This window comes from Neoarius graeffei, chromosome 22, assembly GCF_027579695.1.
Source record: "Neoarius graeffei isolate fNeoGra1 chromosome 22, fNeoGra1.pri, whole genome shotgun sequence".
NCBI classification, from domain to species: domain Eukaryota; kingdom Metazoa; phylum Chordata; class Actinopteri; order Siluriformes; family Ariidae; genus Neoarius; species Neoarius graeffei.
Window position 1 is genome coordinate 60,930,390 of NC_083590.1, and position 21,936 is coordinate 60,952,325.

General features: G+C 43.9%; 1 protein-coding gene across 1 annotated transcript; it reads right to left on the reverse strand.

Annotated features, from left to right (window-relative positions):
* Positions 1–9,773: 9,773 nt before the first annotated feature.
* Positions 9,774–20,974, reverse strand: LOC132870985 (zinc finger protein 665-like). The gene is made up of 5 exons (XM_060905059.1): positions 20,890–20,974; positions 19,698–20,793; positions 14,624–14,691; positions 14,274–14,452; positions 9,774–12,197 (listed from the first exon to the last, which is right to left on the reverse strand). The coding sequence occupies exons 2-5, from the start codon at positions 20,484–20,486 to the stop codon at positions 10,018–10,020; spliced, it is 3,216 nt and encodes a 1,071-aa protein (XP_060761042.1). The 5' UTR covers positions 20,487–20,793; positions 20,890–20,974; the 3' UTR covers positions 9,774–10,017.
* Positions 20,975–21,936: the final 962 nt, after the last annotated feature.

Consider the following 21,936-nt stretch of genomic DNA (forward strand, 5'->3'; position numbering starts at 1 on the left):
GCACAATTATTCTTATATGCGTCCCATCAATGGCACCGATTACACCGGGCATACCTGCAATCTCCATAAAGTTGCCTTTGATCCTTTGTTGATGGCGATGGTCTAAAGGGAACCGGATAAACTGACGGATTATATGGGGTCTACAGAGCGTGTTGATGGTTTGATTGATGGCTTACTGATGGCTGTGATAGTCCTAAATTGTCCACGGTACAGACCTGCATCTTCCCCGTAGCCAAATACCAGAGTGTTGACAAACACTTCAACTCTGGCGTTATCGGGTTGTTTCGGTTGGTTGGGGACGTTATTGCGTCCCTCACCAACTCAACTACAACTTCTATTCCTTCACGATCTATTCGGTATCTTTTTAATAATTCTCTATCATCTAACGTCTCAAACATTGCATCGTGGAATGACAGCAGCCATTTTAGGACTTTTTGTGAATAGGCCTTAGTGAGTTAGGAGTCCTCTGGGCTATTTCTAAGCTCTCCCAGACTTAAGTGCGACTTTTAGGCCCAAAATGTTTTGTGAATAACTCTTATTTTTAAAAATTAGGAGTCCTAAAGTTACAACTGACACGCCCATTATTTTTAGGAGTTTCTCCTAAATTCACCTGTTAGGAGCTACTTTTAGCCTTAAGATTCTTTGTGAATATGGCCCCAGATCAGTAATAATTCCATTAACAATTATGCTGCAGTACTACACTGATAGTGTTACAGTTAAATCATTACTTGTATGGTGGTAATTAATGATTACTTAAGAGCAAAAGAAAACAATAGTCTCATTTTAAACCACTATAAGGTTACATATTTTAAAACAGTCATATAACACTAGTCCACAGCCAAAATGCTTCTGAAATAAATATAGTCAAACTTTACTAATTCTGGATCACTGAGAACGAAAATGAAACTCAAAATTGTCCATTGGCTTGTTTTCAAGATTGACTCTATGAATAAATCTGAGTGGGTTTGGATAGTACTTACTTTTTTGGCAAAACAATGAATGATGCAATCTGAAGCCGGTATTGCATCATACATGACATTGTTATTCCTAGAAGTCACTGATGATGCATTCATAAGTCAACTGACATCACTCTGCTGAACAAACTGTCTTATATCAGCTCTCAAAAAAACCCCAAACAACATAGTGCTATATACTCGAGATCAAGTCTTTGCTTGACAAGAGATGCCCTGTTTCATGAATACAAGAGACAAGCTGACATATAAATAAATAAATAAATAAATAAATAAATAGAAACCCAGCCCTGTGATGACCTGGCGACTTGTCCAGGGTGTACCCTGCCTTTCGCCCGTAGTCAGCTGGGATAGGCTCCAGCTTGCCTGCGACCCTGTAGAAGGATAAAGCGGCTAGAGATAATGAGATGAGATGAGAATAAAAACCCACTGTATGCACACTGAATAAGGACTAAACCTATTCAGTACTTGTACATAATTGTTTTTGCCATTTGGTTCATAATACATTTTATTTATATAAACTTTTTGCTGATTTTCTAGTGTTACATAAAGAGAACGGGTGAAATATTGTAGGTGCAGTGGGCTTACAAAATCAGTCTCATCAAATCAGGAATCCATCTCAAATTCATGAATCATTAAATCAAATTATTCTCATTAATTTGAGACTAACTAATGAATATCATTAATTAATGTATCTAATAGTTTATAGCTAAACTATTAAAATCAATCAAATCAGTCTCATGTAAAAAGGGATCAGTCTCAAATTCATTAACAAAATGGGTGAAGGCAAGAGTTATTTTCTTGATAGAGGTTGGCACTTCAGTGAATATTGTAACAAACAGGACAGTTTATTCCACAAAGATACCATTTATTGAAATAGCTGACAGGAATTAGCAAACTAATACTGATCAGATATAGCAACAATAGCAGCCAAGGAATAATTCAGTATAAAATGATACAATATATACATATAAGAATCAGTAGGGTGTATGATAATTAAGGCACTAATGGTGATCAGAAGTAATAGGGCGAGTGGATGTTAAAATGTGATAGGGAAAATCACGTGGTTATGCGTGTGTGTGAGAGAATGGAATGCGACCACGCCCAGAAAGGGGGAGGGTCAGCACAGTGCACAAAAATTAAGACAAAGGAATCTGTAGTTCAGCTAGCCTTGGCTAGGCTTTAAACCCAAACTCTACTGAACTCCCGGTACGGGAAATGTACGATGAAAGGAGTTTAAAAAAAACAAACAAACAAACAAAAAAACATGCACAACCAAGCTAAACACAGATAGTAAACAACGTAAATCAACAACACATGGTCTAAGACCAACTTTCATGTGAATCAAAATGCATACATCTAAATCATAAATGAATTCAAATAAACACTTCACATTAACTAGCTACAAGTAAAAACTAACAAACTTTGCCCAGATGCCAGCCTTACTCATTAGTGATTGGAAGTGTGCCTTCTGTTATCCATGAGAAGATGGTACTGAAGTGAACCTTCTGTTATCCGAGATGGTGTGTGACACAGATCTGGAGAGAAGATGCTTTGCTCCTTCTGCAGCTCGTCAGCTGGAGATCCTCAGTGTCTCGTCGGGCGTGCAATGATCTAGAAGGAGTCTTGCTTATAATTTCATCGACATTGAAAAAAAAAGAAGAAAAGGGATCCGGTCACCTTTTTTCTTTGAAACACAGTAATTAACCAGTTCAGTTATCGGTGCAACTCTGTGAAGGTCAAGCACATTGAACTTTGGCTAAAGTCCGGTATCAATAGCTGGTTCTTTGTTCTCTGTCCTTCTGTAGCGCCAAATGCATCAGCCTCGCTTTCATGCGTGGAATCCACCAGAGGGGACATCCACGGCCAGAGAGAATGGAATTCGTTTCCCTTGCTGATTTAAAGCAGTCGTGACATCACTGTATCTGGTACACGGTGTATCCTCTGTATCCAATACCGTTACAGGGGGTCAGAGGAAGGGGCGGAGCTAGAACATGGCATCGAGGACAGAATGGGGGCGTTTCAAACTGGTTTGGGGGGGGGGGGAGATGGTTGCTATGGCTACGGGCATGGCCTGTACAGTATCATATAAACCAACCATAAACACATGAAGAAACCTAGTTTTATAATTTATTCTTAAAACATTATGATCTACACAATGTACATACAGTGTTGCTTGAAAGTTTGTGAACCCTTTAGAATTTTCTATATTTCTGCATAAATATGACCTAAAACATCATCAGATTTTCACACAGGTCCTAAAAGTAGATAAAGTGAACCCAGTTAAACAAATAAGACAAAAATAGGATACTTGGTCATTTATTTATTGAAGAAAATGTTTCAATATTACATATCTGTGAGTGGCAAAAGTATGTGAACCTCTAGGATTAGCAGTTAATTTGAAGGTGAAATTAGAGTCAGATGTTTTCAATCAATGGGATGACAATCAGGTGTGAGTGGGCACCCTGTTTTATTTAAAGAATAGGGATCTATCAAAGTCTGATCTTCAAAACACGTTTGTGGAAGTGTATTATGGCACAAACAAAGGAGATTTCTGAGGACCTCAGAAAAAGCGTTGTTGATGCTCATCAGGCTGGAAAAGGTTACAAAACCATCTCTAAAGTGTTTGGACTCCACCAACCCACAGTCAGGCAGATTGTGTACAAATGGAGGAAATTCAAGATCATTGTTACCCTCCCCAGGAGTGGTCGACCAACAAAGATCACTCCAAGAGCAAGGCGTGTAATAGTCGGCGAGGTCACAAAGGACCCCAGGGTAACTTCTAAGCAACTGAAGGCCTCTCTCACATTGGCTAATGTTCATGTTCATGAGTCCACCATCAGAAGAACACTGAACAACAGTGGTGTGCGTGGCAGGGTTGCAAGGAGAAAGCCACTGCTCTCAAAAAAGAACATTGCTGCTCATCTGCAGTTTGCTAAAGATCACGTGGACAAGCCAGAAGGCTATTGGAAAATGTTTTGTGGATGGATGAGACCAAAATAGAACTTTTTGGTTTAAATGAGAAGCATTATTGTTTAGAGAAAGGAAAACCCTGCATTCCAGCATAAGAACCTCATCCCATCTGTGAAACATGGTGGGGGTAGTATCATGGTTTGGGGCTGTTTTGCTGCATCTGGGCCAGGACGGCTTGCCATCATTGATGGAACAATGAATTCTGAATTATACCAGCAAATTCTAAAGGAAAATGCCAGGACATCTGTCCATGAACTGAATCTCAAGAGAAGGTGGGTCATGCAGCAAGACAACGACCCTAAGCACACAAGTCATTCTACCAAAGAATGGTTAAAGAAGAATAAAGTTAATGTTTTGGAATGGCCAAGTCAAAGTCCTGACCTTAATCCAATCAAAATGTTGTGGAAGGACCTGAAGTGAGCAGTTCATGTGAGGAAACCCACCAACATCCCAGAGTTGAAGCTGTTCTGTATGGAGGAATGGGCTAAACTTCCTCCAAGCCGGTGTGCAGGACTGATCAACAGTTACCGAAAACGTTTTGCTGCAGTTATTGCTGCACAAGGGGGTCACACCAGATACTGAAAGCAAATGTTCACATACTTTTGCCATTCACAGATATGTAATATTGGATCATTTTCCTCAATAAATAAATGACCAAGTATAAATGTTTTTGTCTCATTTGTTTAACTGGGTTCTCTTTATCTACTTTTAGGACTTGTGTGAAAATCTGATGTTGTTTTAGGTCATATTTATGCAGAAATATAGAAAATTCTAAAGGGTTCACAAACTTTCAAGCACCACTACAAGTACAAAATCTAAAATCTTAAAGATCTTGGAAGCCATAGCCAATCAGTGTTGTTTTCGTTAATGATGACGATATGATTTCGTTAACACACCTTTTTTTTCATGACTAAAACAAGACAGTGATGAGCTAAACATAACTCTTTGATCATAAAAATATGATGAGACGTATCTGTTGTTTTCGTTGACTTGACGAGACGAGACGAAAATGTTAGTGGGTTGGCTATAGGACTATCAAAATGCATGCCGTTTCCTCCAACGGCGCATGCAACCTGTCTGCCAAATGCTGAAAATATCAGCAATGCACCTGGATCTGGTCCTTGTTTGGGCACGCCCACCACCGGGCATGTCCGGGCACAGTGCACACCGGGGCAGCCACACAGTTCATGGACCATCAGCAATGCCAGCACAAGGGCTTGGTGGGTGGAAAAGACACAATGATTTATGGACATACTTTACACATAATCCAGCAGAAAATAAAATGGAATGCCTTGTAGTGGGAGACAGAGGTACATGCTGTGGCTATAAACTAAGTGGCAAGAATATGACCAACCTCAAAAGGCATCTAAAGGCTCACCATGCTGCTATTTCTGTGATGGTAAGTTAACATTACAAGAAGTCCTTAACAGATCATGTATACATTTGCTAGCTTTGTTTAATGTCAATCAACAGTCGGGCTGTGATGAATTTCCTATGAAGTTTTCCAAAACATGTGACCTGGCGAAAATAAATGGGACCGCTAGCTTCACGTAAAGTTGGCTTGGTTAAGCTAACTTAAATTCAATTAACATGCCATGACAGTGCTGCAGTGGAGAGGGTGAGCAGCACCAAGTTTCTGGGTGTGCACATCTCTGAAGACCTGTCCTGGAGCAACAACACTGCATCACTGGCCAAAAAAGCCCAACAGCATCTGTACTTCCTCCGCAAACTGAGGAGAGCAAGAGTCCCGGCCCCCATCATGCACACATTCTACAGAGGCACCATCGAGAACATCCTGACCAGCTGCATCACCATGTGATACGGCGCCTGCACCGTGTCCTGCTGCAAAACTCTGCAGCGCATCGTGAGAGCAGCTGAGAGGATCATTGGTGTCTCTCTCCCTTCTCTAATGGATATATATAACTCCTGCCTCACCCGCAAAGCCATCAGGATTGCAGGTGACCCCACCCACCCATCTCACAGCCTCTTCAGTCTGCTGCTGTCAGGGAGGAGACTGCGGAGTCTCCGGGCCAAAACCAGCAGGCTCAAGGACAGTTTCTTTCACCAGGCGGTCAGAATGCTCAACTCCCTCCCTGTTCTGCCCCTCCTCCCCCCTCTGCCTCCTGCCACAGATTTTGCTCGCACACCACCCTGTCCCCCCTTCAGCATCTGACATGTCACCCTCACAGTTTCCACCCCCTAACACACACACACATACATACTCTCAACGTTCATTAACACACTGAACTCAGGGACTGCACATTTCACTTTACCTCGCTCATTTGCACTATTCCGCACTACCTCACCTAAACAGCTATTAGTTTATTGTTTATACTGCTTATTTCATGTTTACCTGCTATACCTCAAGTGCCCTTGACTGTTTATTTGCTCCAGTATGTGTGTGTATATATATATATATATATATATATATATATATATAAAAAATGAAAAAAAGGAACTTTTCATGGTATTCTAATTTTTTGAGATGCACTAGTATGTATATATATATATATATATATATATATATATATATATATATATATATACACACACACACACACACACACACACACATACTAGTGCATCTCAAAAAATTAGGATACCATGAAAAGTTCCTTTTTTTCATAATTTAATTCAAAAAGGTAAACTTTCATATATTCTATATTCATTACATGTAAAGTGAAATATTTAAAGCCTTTTTTGTTTTAATTTTGATGATTATGGCTTATAGCTCATGAAAATCAGAAATCCAGTATCTCAAATTATTAGAATATTCCCTAAGATCAATCAAAAAAAGGATTTACAATACAGAAATGTCCAACTTCTGACAAGTATATTAATTTATACACTCAATACTTAGTTGGGGCTCCTTTACCATGAATTACTGTATCAATGCGGTGTGGCATGGAGGTGATCAGTCTGTGGCACTGCTGAGGTGTTATTGAAGCCCAGGTTGCTTTGATAGTGGCCTTCAGTGTATCTGTATTTTTGGGTCGGGTGTTTCTCATCTTCCTCTTGACAATACCCCATAGATTCTCTATGGGATTCAGGTCAGGCAAGTTGGCTGGCCAATCAAACACAGTAACATCATGGTCAGCAAACCATTTGGTAGTAGTTTTGGCACTGTGGGTAGGTGCTAAGTCCTGCTGGAAAAGGAAATCAGCATCTCCAAAAAGCTCGTCAGCAGATGGAAGCATGAAGTGCTCTAAAATCTCCTGGTAGATGGCTGTGTTGACTTTGGACTTGATAAAATACAGTGGACCAACACCAGCAGATGACATGGCACCCCAAATCATCACAGACTGTGGAAACTTCACACTGGGCTTCAAACACCTTGGATTCTGTGCCTCTCCACTCTTCCTCCAGACTCTAGAACCATGATTTCCAAATTAAATGCAAAATGTACTTTCATCTGAAAAGAGAACTTTGGACCACTGAGCAACAGTCCATTTCTTTCTCTCCTTAGCCCAGATAAGATACTTCTGACATTGGCTCAGGAGTAGCATGATATTAGGAACGTGAAAGTTGTATCCCCTTTCTTGAAGATGTCTGTTCATGATGGGTCTTGATACACTGACACCAGCTTCAGTCCACTCCTTGTGAAGCTCTCCCAAGTTCTTGAATCAACTTTTCTTGACAATCCTCTCAAGATTGCGGCCATCCATTGCTTGTGCACCTTTTCCAGCCACCCTTTTCAGCAGTGACCTTTTGTGGCTTACGTGGAGGGCATCAGTGATCATCTTCTGGACAACAGTCAAGTCAGCAGTCTTCCCCATGATTGTGGTTGTGTGTACTGAACTAGACCGAGAGATACACTGTGTTCATGCTGTTTTACTCAAACTCAAAATGAAATATTCTAATATTTTGAGATGGTTTTTTTTATGTTTTTGTATTGTATGCCATACTGATTAAAATTAAAATAGAAAAATACTTGAAACATTTTAGTGTATGTGTAATTGTGTAATGAGTCTATAATATATAACATTTTCACTTTCTTAAGTAACTGATGGAAAATATTGAACTTTTTCACCATATTCTAAGTTTTTGAGATGCACTATATATATATATATATATATATATACATACACACACACAGGTAGTCATCGACTTACGACTGCGTTTGGTTACGACTGACCGGTCGTAAACCGATCTGGTTGTAAGTCAGCCTATGTTAAATAAACGTAAGTATATTGTGATGTGTAATGATATTGTAATCATCTTAAAGTCTTATTTTATTAATATTTTCTTATTTTATTACCTTGGCTCATTATTTGGTTTAAGTCAAACACTGCATACTCAGTGGTGAAAGTAACTTTTATTTCTTGCCGGTATATTATTTTGAGCCATAGTGTGCACGTGCCGAAAAATACACCCAATTATTTATTATTGTTTACTTATCAAGCATTCACTAGGCCTTCTCATCACTCAGTAGTACTAGTATAGTACTTTTTTTTATCACACTATCACTCTTTCATCCACCTGTATCAGTTTTTGATTATAAATAAATTGCAAACATCATTTCAACAACACAATCGTTTTAATTTTTTTTTTTTAGCTGAACAGTTGAAAACTAACTTTTCATTTTGGACATTGGACACAGAACAGAAAAGTGAAAGTTACTTTGATTACCAGCTGCGCTCGTTATAGCACAACATCTGGTTAAGCTGCACGCGCGCTGTAGCTTGCTCGTTGTTTGTCCAGCGAAACACTGCACACATAATAGAAGAGGCTGGATGCAGTGTTGCCAGATTGGGTGGTTTTAAGTGCATTTTGGCGGGTTTTGAACATATTTTGGGCTGGAAACCGTCAGCAGTATCTGGCAACACTGGCTGGATGCTGCCGGGAGCTGGGGCGGAAACTGTCGTACGATCAGCTGGGAAACACTTGCCAGTCATAACCAGATGGTTGTAAAGTCGATCGGTCGTAAGTCGCATAGGTTGTCTGTCTAGTTCTTATCTAGAGTGTTTATACTGTTTGTGTTGTTTATTTCTATTGTTGTTTTTATTTATGAGTGTTTAGTCTGTGTCTAGTTCTTATCTAGTGTTTATACTGTTTATTTCAATTATTCTATTTTTATTTATTGCATTGCCTGTTTGCACCGTGGGTCAGAGAGGACTGTAATTTCATCTGTGCTCTATGTCGAGCATGTATAGCATATTTGACAATAAAGTTGACTTGACTTGATGAGTAAAACTTGTCCTGCAGGGATTTTTGGTGGGACAGCAACTGAATGCTTTGTCATATATTGACCCATATTTGAGTTACTGTGAAACATACGGGGGGAAATGTAGCTTTTCAGACCTGTTGCTGTGCCTTAATATGTCTAAATGAGCAGCAGCACACCTGGCTACTCTAACGTTAGCAGAATGTTTAGCCATCATATTTACATTAATGGACAGCGTGGTCATCTTCTAGTTGTGTGTTCATCATGACATGTTTGTGCTCCATCAGCGCATTGCGACATGTTAAATGGAGGCAGAAACACGAGTCTGTGAACAATGGAGTATACACACTAGACAGCTTTTATGTAGAGAGCATGCACACTAGACAGCGTTTATGTAGAGAGTATGTTATGAACAACCTGTCAACCTCAATTATAATTTCCTATCTCTGTATTGGCCTAATTTCATGTTTTAAAGTAATTATTTTTTAGACTAAAACTAGACTAAAACCCTTTTAGTTTTCGTCGACTAAAACTAGACCAAAACTATCAAGGATAGAATTGACTAAAATGTGATTAAAACTAATAAGCATTTCGTCCAAAAGACTAAGACTAAAACTAAATCAAAAATGGCTGCCAAAAACAACACTGTAGCCAATCAGCTGATTAACTGTCACTTTTAATTCAACACACCAGATTTCAGAATAGCCAATTTCATCTCTGAAGCAGACAACTTCTGAAAAATTGTTGACCAGTGTAACATGAACAATAAAGTTCAAAGTACAGGTCATTTTCAGCCAAAACTGTAATAACCATATTTAAATTGACAACTTTAAATCATGCAATGTCTGAGTTAGTGCACTTGTAGGTCTTAAATGTAACTAAATAAGTAAACATCTTTCCACACTATGATCAGTGATGCAACTTCTCTCCTGTGTGAATGCGCTGGTGTCGTTGGAGAGCACCCTGATGAGTAAAACTCTTCCCACACAGTGAGCAGTGATATGGCTTCTCTCCTGTGTGAATGCGCTTGTGTGTCTGGAGAGCACTCTGACGAGTAAAACTCTTCCCACACAGTGAGCAGTGATATGGCTTCTCTCCTGTGTGAATGCGCTGGTGTATCTGGAGAGCACTCTGACGAGTAAAACTCTTCCCACACTGTGAGCAGTGATATGGCTTCTCTCCTGTGTGAATGCGCTTGTGTGTTTGGAGAGCACTCTGATGAGCAAAACTCTTTCCACACTGTAAGCAGTGATACGGCTTCTCTCCTGTGTGAATGCGCTGGTGTTTTCTGAGATTACTCTGATGAGTAAAACACTTCCCACACTGTGAGCAGTGATACGGCTTCTCTCCTGTGTGAATGCGCTGGTGTTTTCTGAGATTACTCTGATGAGTAAAACTCTTCCCACACTCTGAGCAGTGATACGGCTTCTCTCCTGTGTGAATGCGCTTGTGTGTTTGGAAAGTACTCTGACGAGTAAAACTCTTTCCACACTGTGAGCAGTGATACGGCTTCTCTCCTGTGTGAATGCACTGGTGTACTTGGAGATTACTCTGATAAGTAAAACTCTTTCCACATTGAGAGCAGTGATACGGCTTCTCTCCTGTGTGAATGTGCTGGTGTTGTTGGAGAGCACTCTGACGAGTAAAACTCTTCCCACACTGTGAGCAGTGATACGGCTTCTCTCCTGTGTGAATGCACTGGTGTATTTGGAGATTACTCTGATAAGTAAAACTCTTCCCACACTGTGAGCAGTGATATGGCTTCTCTCCTGTGTGAATCCTCTGGTGTGTTTGGAGATCACACTGACGAGTAAAACTCTTCCCACACTGTGAGCAGTGATGCGGCTTCTCTCCTGTGTGAATGCGCTGGTGTGTTTGGAGATCACTCTGCTGAGTAAAACTCTTTCCACATTGTGAGCAGTGATACGGCTTCTCTCCTGTGTGAATGCGCTGGTGTGTTTGGAGATCACTCTGCTGAGTAAAACTCTTTCCACACTGTGAGCAGTGATGCGGCTTTTCTCCTGTGTGAATGCGCTGGTGTTTTCTGAGATTACTCTGATGAGTAAAACTCTTCCCACACTGTGAGCAGTGATACGGCTTCTCTCCTGTGTGAAGGCGCTGGTGTTTTCTGAGATTACTCTGATGAGTAAAACTCTTCCCACACTGTGAGCAGTGATACGGCTTCTCTCCTGTGTGAATGCGCTGGTGTGTTTGGAGATCACACTGACGAGTAAAACTCTTCCCACACTGTGAGCAGTGATACGGCTTCTCTCCTGTGTGAATGCGCTGGTGTATTTGGAGATTACTCTGATGAGTAAAACTCTTCCCACACTGTGAGCAGTGATAAGGCTTCTCTCCTGTGTGAATGCGCTTGTGTGTTTGGAAAGCACTCTGACGAGTAAAACTCTTTTCACACTGTGAGCAGTGATACGGCTTCTCTCCTGTGTGAATGCGCTGGTGTATTTGGAGAGCACTCTGCTGAGTAAAACACTTCCCACACTGTGAGCAGTGATACGGCTTCTCTCCTGTGTGAATGCGCTGGTGTTTTCTGAGATTACTCTGATGAGTAAAACACTTCCCACACTGTGAGCAGTGATACGGCTTCTCTCCTGTATGAATGCGCTGGTGTTGTTGGAGATGACTCTGACGAGTAAAACACTTTCCACACTGTGAGCAGTGATACGGCTTCTCTCCTGTGTGAATGCGCTGGTGTGTTTGGAGATGACTCTGACGAGTAAAACACTTCCCACACTGTGAGCAGTGATACGGCTTCTGTCCTGTGTGAATGGGCTGGTGTGTCTTGAGTGCATTCTGATGACTAAAACTCTTTCCACAATCTGAGCAGTGGTGAATTTCCTTCTGTATATCATTATGGGAAGTATCAGAATGGATAGTATCAGCTGATGTTGGTTGACGACTGGAGCATTTGGAGGGGATCTGAAGCTCATATTTAATCTCTCCTGATTCTCGCAGTCTCGCATACTCTTCATAGTGGCATCTCTGGATGTGTTTGTCGAGGTAAATTTGAGATGCATCGGAACGAGGGCATGTGGAGCAGGAAAAGACTTGCAGCAGAGCGTTCTTTACTTCTGGAGAAACGAAAGGACAAAAATAACAAAAATTGAACATGAAATGCAACAAGATTATAAAATATAACAACACTAACCCAATGTAAGGAGTGTTTTTACTGAAACTTAAACAAGATTCTACATGAATTAAGACTGAGACAAAAAAAAAAAAGTTTGAGGACTAAGATATAGCAGCTTCTAGCCTGGAATACTGGGAGATTCAATAAGGTCCTGGAACAGCAGCTATGCACAGCATTGGCCATAGCTCCGTGGGTATGAGCGACCAAAGGGGAGCTGTTGGTTCCTGTTGGACATCACATCAAGTCTAGGTAATGGAAAGCCTAGCCTTATTTACATCTCATCCTGGATTGTGAAGGAAACTCAGTACTTACATTCAAGGTTCTGAAAGATCCAAAAATGGGCCTTATTTATTAAACTGGATATGAATAGATTTGCAAATAGCTTCTAGTAGCATTTACACAAGCAAATCTGTATTTTATATATGGATTAGGTTGTCAAGTTTAAAACACAATTTCAATTACACACAAATTTCATGAAATTAAGTTTTGTGGGATTTTGTGAAACCCAGTTGATTCATATTAAATGTAACTGATGAAAGCAAGCCAACATCCATAAATTAAGACATAACAATAGTCATTTAATTTAAATGTAGGCGTATTAAAAAAGGGACACACTGCATCGGTTCAGATGGCATTCAAGTAGGTCTGCAGCAGTAGGAATTTCCTTTCTGCAGTATTTGAAGAATGCCATGGTGTGGTTTGTAGTAATAAAGCAACCAAACCTCCGTGTGTTTAATTGTTCATTCATTCATTGGATGCTATTTGTTCCTTAACATGTTGAAGTTCTTCAGCTGCAAGAGTTTAAGGAGCTAAAAATTAACATAATTAAAAAGATAATTTTTCCATGGTATGAGACTTGTGAAATTATTGAATTCCATAAAAATACTAAAACCAACATTGCTATTGTTATTAAATTGTTAAATTTTTACATTGTTATTGCTTGTTAAATTGCTTGATAATATAACCATCACATATGCTCCTGAAATACAGCAAATGTGTTGCAATTGATTTGTATAATGGTTGATGGGTTTGACTGATATCTGCATTATCCAATTAACAACTTCACTTGGTTCAGGCACACTGCATGTGTGTGTTCAACTAACTTCTCTCCAGCCAGCTGGTTATATTGCACTGAAGATATTATAATGCCTCCCCCCCGTGTTTCTGTAATATGGGAAGGTCTGACATTATCCTATATTATGTGTTTACTGTGACAGGGCATTCCCCACCCCCCAATTTCTCCCCAATTTTCTCCCTAATTTAGCCATGGACAATTCCCACCCATCAGACTCCACTCCAGTATCATATAACAGCTACCAACCAGGGAGGGCTATCATGTGCTTCCTCCAAGACAACTAACACCAGTTGACCACGTTTTACTCATACAATGTCAGGGGGCTGCAAAGCACACTCAGAGGAAAGCCCAATCCACTTACTTCCCTAATAAATGTGCTCTCACACACCCATGACTGGCCAGTGTAACTGACAGGGCAGAGAAGAGAGAGCATGCCATCTCTCCCTCCCAGAGAGCCCAGACAATTTTGCTGTCTTGAGCTCCCAACCACAGATGATTGTGGCATCATCAGGATTTGAAAGTGGCAATATCTGGATGATGGGGAGGATGACAGGGACAACACTTTTCTGCTGTGCCACTCGGGATCCACAGGGCATGCATTTTACGCTACTTCTGGTTAAATTGGGCATGATGAATAAAACTACAATATCTTGTGGTTTACTATATAGTCAGTTCCGCAATAGCAAGATATGCAGTGGGCTGACTTCACATGTCTCAAAGGAAGCTGATAGACTTCACCCTCTCTGGTTGGTCACTGTTATATGATAGAGAAGACCTACCTGGTTGGTGGAACAGGCCAAAATGAGTTCTCTGGGGAATGCTCAAGTTATTGCAGACTGCATTGTACAACAGCTTTCATCCCAGAAACACTGGTAGGCTCAGAAACATGTCATGAAATGATGCAGAAAATAACCGCTATAACCTCTGAGACAAAAGTAACACCTTGCTGTCTGGTTGTTCCTGTTGGTGCAGGACTGAGTTCTTTGGTGTACTCCTCTTCATACCACACCAAGAGCTCCTGTCCTGGGTTAATGGATCGACAGCAACGATACAGAATTCCCCCTTGATACTCAAATGCCACAAGATTCTGTTCTTCTTCATTACGGGCACAATTCACATACCTAAAAGAGTGAGGCAACGTTCCAGAAAAGGTAAAAATCAGAGCAAAGTTACAGACTTGGAGAAAGCATGGCAGAGATATCAGTGACATGAAGATAAAGTTCTTCCAACAAATGAGGAGCTATAAAATTAAAATCACTAAAATGACCCAACAGCTGGTGTGTATTGCTCACCTCATCCAATTCACATGCGTCTCTCTTTCGGCATCGATGTATTCTTCACACTGCATGCTCCTGTATACCTGTAGAAAAATACCACATTTACATTTTCTTTACAAAATCAATATATGGCTTTAAATGAGGTATACAGAAACAAGAACAATGTCTCATGCCAATATTATTAAGCCTCATGAAGGCTGAATTAAAGGTTCTTGACTGCATTGTAAGATTCACAAAACAGCTGACAAGCTCCGAGATGAATTTAGTAACTATAGGAAAATGCAGGCAAGGCTTTATCAGAATTTAGGCAAAGGAAAGGTTTCTCATTAAAGGCTTTACTTCTGACATGGCAAAGCTGTGCTGTGAATCAGACCTCTCTGATAAATATCTGTCCCTTGTGTTTTGGTCTCTAAACAGACAGCTACAAAAATACACAACTTTAAAAGTCAGTTCTGTCCCTAAATGGATTTTATATAAAATATTTTTGATCTGTACAAGTAATATTTATTTGGGTGCCAATGTTGTTTTAGTTCAGTGTAGCAGTGTTCATCTTTAATTTAAATAATTTTAAATTTACTTTTAGTCCTGTGTCCTGAAAATTGCAGTCGGGTCATTCCACGTCAATTCAACCGGGGCCCGCGCACTTAGGTCTCAAAAAATTCTGAAAAAATCACCAGATGTACCCATGTTACCTAGGAGAAACACTGTAAATTTATTTGAATGTAAGATGTATACTTTCCATGTTACAGCCAGTTTTACTGGGGGAGGGGGGTGTCAATTTTGTTCAGACGCTTTTTTTTTGTCAAAGTTCACAAGCCCATAGCTCAAGAACTAAACCATGTAGGAGGCTCAAATTTTGCATGCTGGTACATAAATAGGAATAGTATGTAGCAAAACTGTCATTTTGGGTCTGGATCCTGCATGGTCATAGCACTCCCTCAAAGATGATCAAAATTTTATTGGAGTTTTTGGCTGTGCTCCGTTTCGGCCTTCAGAAGACATATTTTTACCCAACATAGGCTCTTGATTTTTTTCCCTGATTGAGATAAGTAGAAACTCTCTCAAAAAAAGCAATAAACAAAAAGGAAACTGTCAGTGTTCGAACAGAAGACCTCACAAGTCTGACAAATCATTTTGGATGTCATTTTCAGAGCACCTCAACACCTTGTGGGAATGTGCGCAGATTTTTAAAATATTTTTTTCTTGATTCTCCATGAGCCCTTCTTTTTAAAAACACCAATTTGGCTTGCCTTACTCAAATCTTTCTTTTTTATTTTCCACCCTGAACATGGGCAAAATGCACCATTGAGAGCAATATGTTTTCTATAACATTAATGTAAAGAGTAAATAACCAAAGGCCAATTTTGCCCTGACATGATCACCTGAGAGTGCCTGTGCAGGGGTGGAATTGAAAAGGATACCTCCACCCCTGCACAGGCACTCAGGAGTTTTGCTGGATTCCCCCCCCCAACATATGGCTGGTTTTGTCAATATGCAGAAGTTATGTGGAGTTAGCCACGACTGTAATGGTGATGAGTGTGGTAAAAGGTGATGAGGGTGGTAAAAGAGAGTGTAGAGATAGTTGAAGGTGGGTGGAGCACAGAAGCACGACAGGCCAGAACTGAGTTCTTACAAAAACTTATTTGCGCTTTTCAGTGGCTTACTTCGCTCACACACACACACACACACACACACACACACACACACACACACCCGTCCAGGTTGGGGAGAGCTCCCTTTCTCTGCTCTCTTTCTCCTTTTATAGGGCGCAGTCACTGGGGGAGACACACAAACACAGGTTAATTCCCTCAGGTGCAGTGATTCTGCCACTTACCTTCCCTGACTCCACCTTCCATTCACAGACCAATGCTTGACCACGCCCCCGCTGCCACATACCCCCATCGCCCAACTCAGGCCGGGGAGCCGTCCGACCTGTAGCTGACTCCCCCCCCTTGACAGGAGAGGAAATCCACCACGACCATCTGCACCCCCGGCCTGTGGACCACCTCGAACTTAAACGGCTAGAGTGCCAGATACCAACGGGTGATCCGCGCATTGGCATCCTTCATGCGGTGGAGCCACTGCAGGGGTGCGTGGTCCGTACAGAGGGTGAAAGGGCACCCCAGCAGGTAGTAGCGGAGGGCGAGGACTGCCCACTTGATGGCGAGGCATTCCTTTTTTATTGTACTGTACCTGCCCTCACACACCAACAGCTTCCGGCTGATGTACAGCACTGGACAGTCCTCCCCCTCCACCTCCTGGGACAGAACAGCCCCCAGCCCTCTGTCCAACACGTCCATCTGCAAAACAAAGGGGAGAGAAAAGTCAGGGGAGTGTAACAGTGGCCCCCCACACAGTGCAGCCTTTACCTCAGAAAAAACCCGCTGGCATTGCTCCGTCCACTGAACCGGATCTGGTGCCCCCGTTTTAGTGAGATCAGTCAGCGGGCTGGTGACGTCCGAATAATTAGGTATAAACCTATGATAGTAGCCAGCCAGCCCCAGGAACTGTCTCACCCCCTTTTGGGTCTTGGGCCTCGGGCAGGCCGCAATCGCTGCCGTCTTATTGATTTGGGGACGCACCTGCCCATTGCCCAAGTGGAAGCCCAGATACCATACTTCCACCCGCCCAATTGCACACTTCTTCGGGTTGGCTGTGAGAACCGCTCGCCTCAGCGACCTAAGGATGGCCCTTAGGTGTTCTAAGTGCCGAGGCCAGTCAATACTATAAATAATGATGTCATCCAAGTATGCGGCCACGTAGGTGGCGTGGGGGCGGAAGACCCTATCCATAAGCTGCTGGAACGTAGTGGGCACCCCAATCAGCCCAAAAGGAAGTGTGACGAACTGGTGTAAGCCAAACAGTGTGGAAAAGGCCGGTTTCTCTCGGGATAGCAGAGTCAAGGGGATCTGCCAATATCCCTTTGTCAAATCCAGTGTCCAATAAAAACGAGCCGTGCCTAGTCGATCGAGCAACTCGTCAATATGAGGCATTGGGTACGCATCGAATTTAGACACCGCATTGACTTTTCTATAGTCCACACAGAACTGGACCGACCCATCGGCCTTGGGAACCAAGACCACTGGGCTGCTCCACTCACTGTGGGACTCCTCAACAATGCCCATTTCGAGCATGGCCTCAAGTTCTTCCCGAACCACCTTTTTTTGTGTTTGGGCAGTCTGTAAGGGCGGCTGCACACTACTACCCCCGGGGGCGTCTCAATGTGGTGTTCTATGAGGTGGGTGCAGCCGGGCAGGGGCGAGAACACGTCAGAAAATTCTGTCTGCAACTGGGCGACCTCTGTGAGTAGGGTAGGGGAGAGATGGTCTCCACAGGGGACTGGTGCGGTGGGCGATGCCAATTTTCCATTTTGAACCTCCAGCCCCGCCTTCTCTGGAAGCACCGACACCAACGCCACGGGGACCTCCTCGTTCCAAAGTTTTAACAGATTGAGGTGGTAAATCTGTAATGCCCCACCCCGTCCGTTCATCTCACCTCATAGTCAACGTCCCTGACTCGCCGTGTGACCTCAAAGGGTCCTTGCCACCTGGCGATCAATTTGGAGCTCGACGTGGGTAACAACACGCGTACTTTATCTCCTGGTGTGAATTCCCTAAGGCGCGTGCCCCTGTCCTACAGACGGACTTGACGTTCTTGGGCCTGCCACAAATTCTCCTGGGTTAGGTGCTTGAGTGTGTGGAGTTTGGCATGCAGATCGATAACGTATTGAATTTCATTTTTACTTGTTGAAGGTCCCTCCTCCCAATTTTCAGGCAGCACATCTAGAATGCCACGTGGCTTACGTCCATATAATAATTCGAATGGGGAGAACCCCGTGGACCTCTCACGCTGCGAATAACAGGGGCTCGAGCCATTTATCCCAGTTGCATGCGTTCTCGCTTGCAAATTTCCGAATTATGTTCTTGAGGGTGCGATTGAACCGTTCAACTAAGCCATCCATTTGTGGGTGATAAACGCTGGTGCGGATAGGCTTAATTCCCAGTAACCCATACAGTTTGTGCAGTGTGTGTGACATAAACATAGTGCCTTGATCAGTTAGAATCTCTTTGGGGATTCCGACTCGGGAGATGACGCGGAAGAGTGCGTCTGCAATACTACGTGCTGAGATATTGCGAAGAGGCACTGCTTCCGGATATTGCATTGCATAGTCCACCAGAACTAAAATAAAGTGATATCCTCGTGTTGACCGATCTAATGGCCCAACGAGATCCATCCCAATTCTTTCGAACGGGGTCTCGATTAATGGCAGAGGGCGCAAAGGCGCTTTTGGAATGGCCGCGGGATTTGCGAACTGGCATTCGCGGCACGCCGTACACCACCTACGGACATCGCCACGAATCCCTGGCCAATAGAACCGGGCCATTATTCGGGCTAGTGTCTTATCCTGCCCTGAGTGTCCAGCCATGGGATTAAAGTGAGCCGCCTGGAATATAAATTCCAGGTGGCTCTTTGAGATTAAAAGCTGTGTTATCGGTTCCTTAGTCTGAGTGTCCTGCGTCACTCGGTATAGCCTATCCTTAATAATGGAGAAATAGGGGAAGGACGGGGTGGCATTTGGCTGGAGCGTTTGACCATCGATTACTCTCACCTGGTCAAACGCATGCTGCAGAATTTCATCTCATGACTGCTCCAACAGGAAATCCACGAGGGATTCCCAGAGAGAAGGAGGAGGAGCCTACTGCTCCTCACTCTGATGCGGTGATTATGTAGACGGCTCTGTGACAGCTGCTCCCGCCAATGTCACACCGGGACCTCCTCCCGCTAAATTATGGCAGGCCCCACTCTTCACTAAATGTGCCATTAAATAACTAAATCCCAGCCAATCAGTCCCCAAAATTATCGAGTGGGTAGGGCGAGGATTAACCGTCACCTTTACTTTAAATTTCTCCCCTCGAAATAGAATGTGGACTGACACTAAAGGGTAGTTGTGAACATCCCCGTGCGCACACACCACCTTCACCAATTGTGCTCTCTCCAATGCCTCGTCTTGCACCAGGCTTTGGTGGATTGAGGTCTGATTACAGCCGGAGTCCACCAAAGCCTGATACGTATCCCCTTGGATACTCACCGGTATGCGATACGCTCTGGCCTGATCGAGGACGGTCCCTGGAGCGTCAGGGATCCGGACCACCGCGCCCACCTCCATCGCTGAGCACTTATGCTGGAGGTGTCCCGGCTCCCTGCAGCGCCAGCATACCGGCCCAGGCTCTCCCTCTGCACTGGTGTTTCGGAGCTCACTCACCTGAGGGGGGAAAAGACACAGACAAGGAAGTAGGAAACAGTATGGCACCGCGGATGTGGCGGGCCGGCTGGGGTGGAGCCGGCCCCCGCCTCCGTGGTGGGGGAATGGGGCGAGGATGAGGAACAGAAGGGGAGAGAGAGAGAGAGAGAGAGAGAGAGAGAGAGAGAAAAAAAGAGAGGAGAAGAGGATACATGCTGTCCTGCCATCGGAACAGCCACCATATGGTCCTCCACCAGCATGATGGCCTGATCCAGTGACACCGGGCGATGGCACTGGACCCACTCCGCTGTTCCTTCCGGAAGTCGGGCGATGAATTGTTCCAGCACCACCAGGTCGATGATTCCCTCGGTGTCGTGGTTGTCGGCCCTCAGCCACCGCTGGCAGGTGTCCCGGAATTGTTGGCCAAACGCGAACGGCCAGCCAACCTCCCCCAGGCGCAGCGCGCGAAAGCGCTGCAGTTGCTGCTCCGGGGTGCGTCCCACACATTGGAGGACAGCCCTGCGGAGGTCGGTGTAGACCAACCGGCTGTCGGCAGGGAGCTGTAGTGCGGCCAGCTGCGCCTCGCCTGTTAGCAGGGGGAGGAGGCGCGCAGTTCCACCGGCCAACCCCACGCATCTGGTGCCTGCTCAAAAAGAGTGAGGAAGGCTTCAGGGTCGTCCTGCGGACCCATCTTCATTAGGGTGAGGTGGGGAGGGTCCGCTGCAGTGGACCCCGCCGACGCGAGCAGGTGCCGGAACGCCTGGCGATCTTCCTGCTGCACCAGCACCAGGGCTTCGAACCATTGTTTCTGCTCCTTCCGGAGGGCGACCAGCGCCTGGTGCTGGCTCTGTTGGGCCGTGGCGAGGGCATGGACCAGGTCCTTGAAGGGGGAGGACTCCATGAGGCTGCTCTCTTCTGTACTCCATCCCGGGTTTCAGCACCACTGTAGAGACAGTTGAAGGTGGGTGGAGCACAGAAGCACAGCAGGACAGAACTGAGTTCTTACAAAAACTTTTATTTGTGCTTTTCAGCGGCTTACTTTGCTCGCCCCCCCACACACACACACACGTGTCCAGCTTGGGGAGAGCTCCCTTTCTCTGCTCTCTCTCTCCTTTTATAAGGTGCGGTCACTGGGGGAGACACACAAACACAGGTTAATTCACGTCAGGTGCAGTGATTCTGCCACTTACCTTCCCTGACTCCACCCTCCATTCACAGACCGACGCTTGACCATGCCCCCGCTGCCACAGAGAGCAACTGGACTTGCTTGAAGATTATTGAAGACGTTTCACCTCTCATCCAAAAGGCTTCTTCAGTTCTGTCTGACTAATAGGGAGTATCGGGTAGTTATCCTCTCATGGATGAATAGCAATCCTAAGGCGTTGTTGAGTCATTCTGTTGGTGTGGGTCACTGGGGGCTGGGTGTGAACGGCCTCGAGAGTCATTGGGGTGATCAGTGGATTGCTGGTTCTCTCTGTCCTCGTGTGAGTTACTGAAAACAGCTGGGCTTTGGTGTGCATTCAGTTGTCTGGGAAGTGTGCCAAGGACTGCAATGTAGGTGGCTGATAAATGATGTCTTAGACCCCCACCTCTGTTCAGTGATGGCCATTCCAGGTTGACAAAAATGGCGTCTTTAACTCCTCGCTCATACCAACGATCCTCTCTGGCTAAAATGCGTACGTTGCAATCCTGAAATGAGTGTCCTTTGTTGTTAAGATGAAGATAGACAGCAGAGTCCTGGCCTGAGGGAACACGCCACATCACATCAAAAACTCCCAAGATTTTGCTACTAAAGTTGCAGACCTCAAACTAGACTCAGATGAAACCATGGTTCCCTACAATGTCACTTTTCTTTTCACCTGCATTCCCACCACAGAAGCAGTTGAATCTGTTAGAAAACGACTCCTTCAAGACAGCACCTTACTGGATAGAACGAACCTCACCATGGACCAGATTTGCACCCTGCTTGAAAGTTTCTACAGACAGAAGCATGGATGCACCATGGGCTCACCGGTGTCCCCTATTGTGGCCAATCTTTACATGGAGGAAGTGGAACATACAGCTTTGACCACTTTTTCAGGAGTTG

Excerpts from the sequence above, each read along its gene's own strand:
- LOC132870985 (XM_060905059.1), bottom strand. The coding sequence starts at position 20,486 with ATGCGTGGGGTTGGCCGGTGGAACTGCGCGCCTCCTCCCCCTGCTAAC. Across the intron at positions 14,692-19,697 it reads CCAGAGCGTATCGCATACCG|GTATACAGGAGCATGCAGTG; the intron begins GTGAGTATCCAA and ends ATTTTTCTACAG. Across the intron at positions 14,453-14,623 it reads ACGCATGTGAATTGGATGAG|GTATGTGAATTGTGCCCGTA; the intron begins GTGAGCAATACA and ends TCACTCTTTTAG.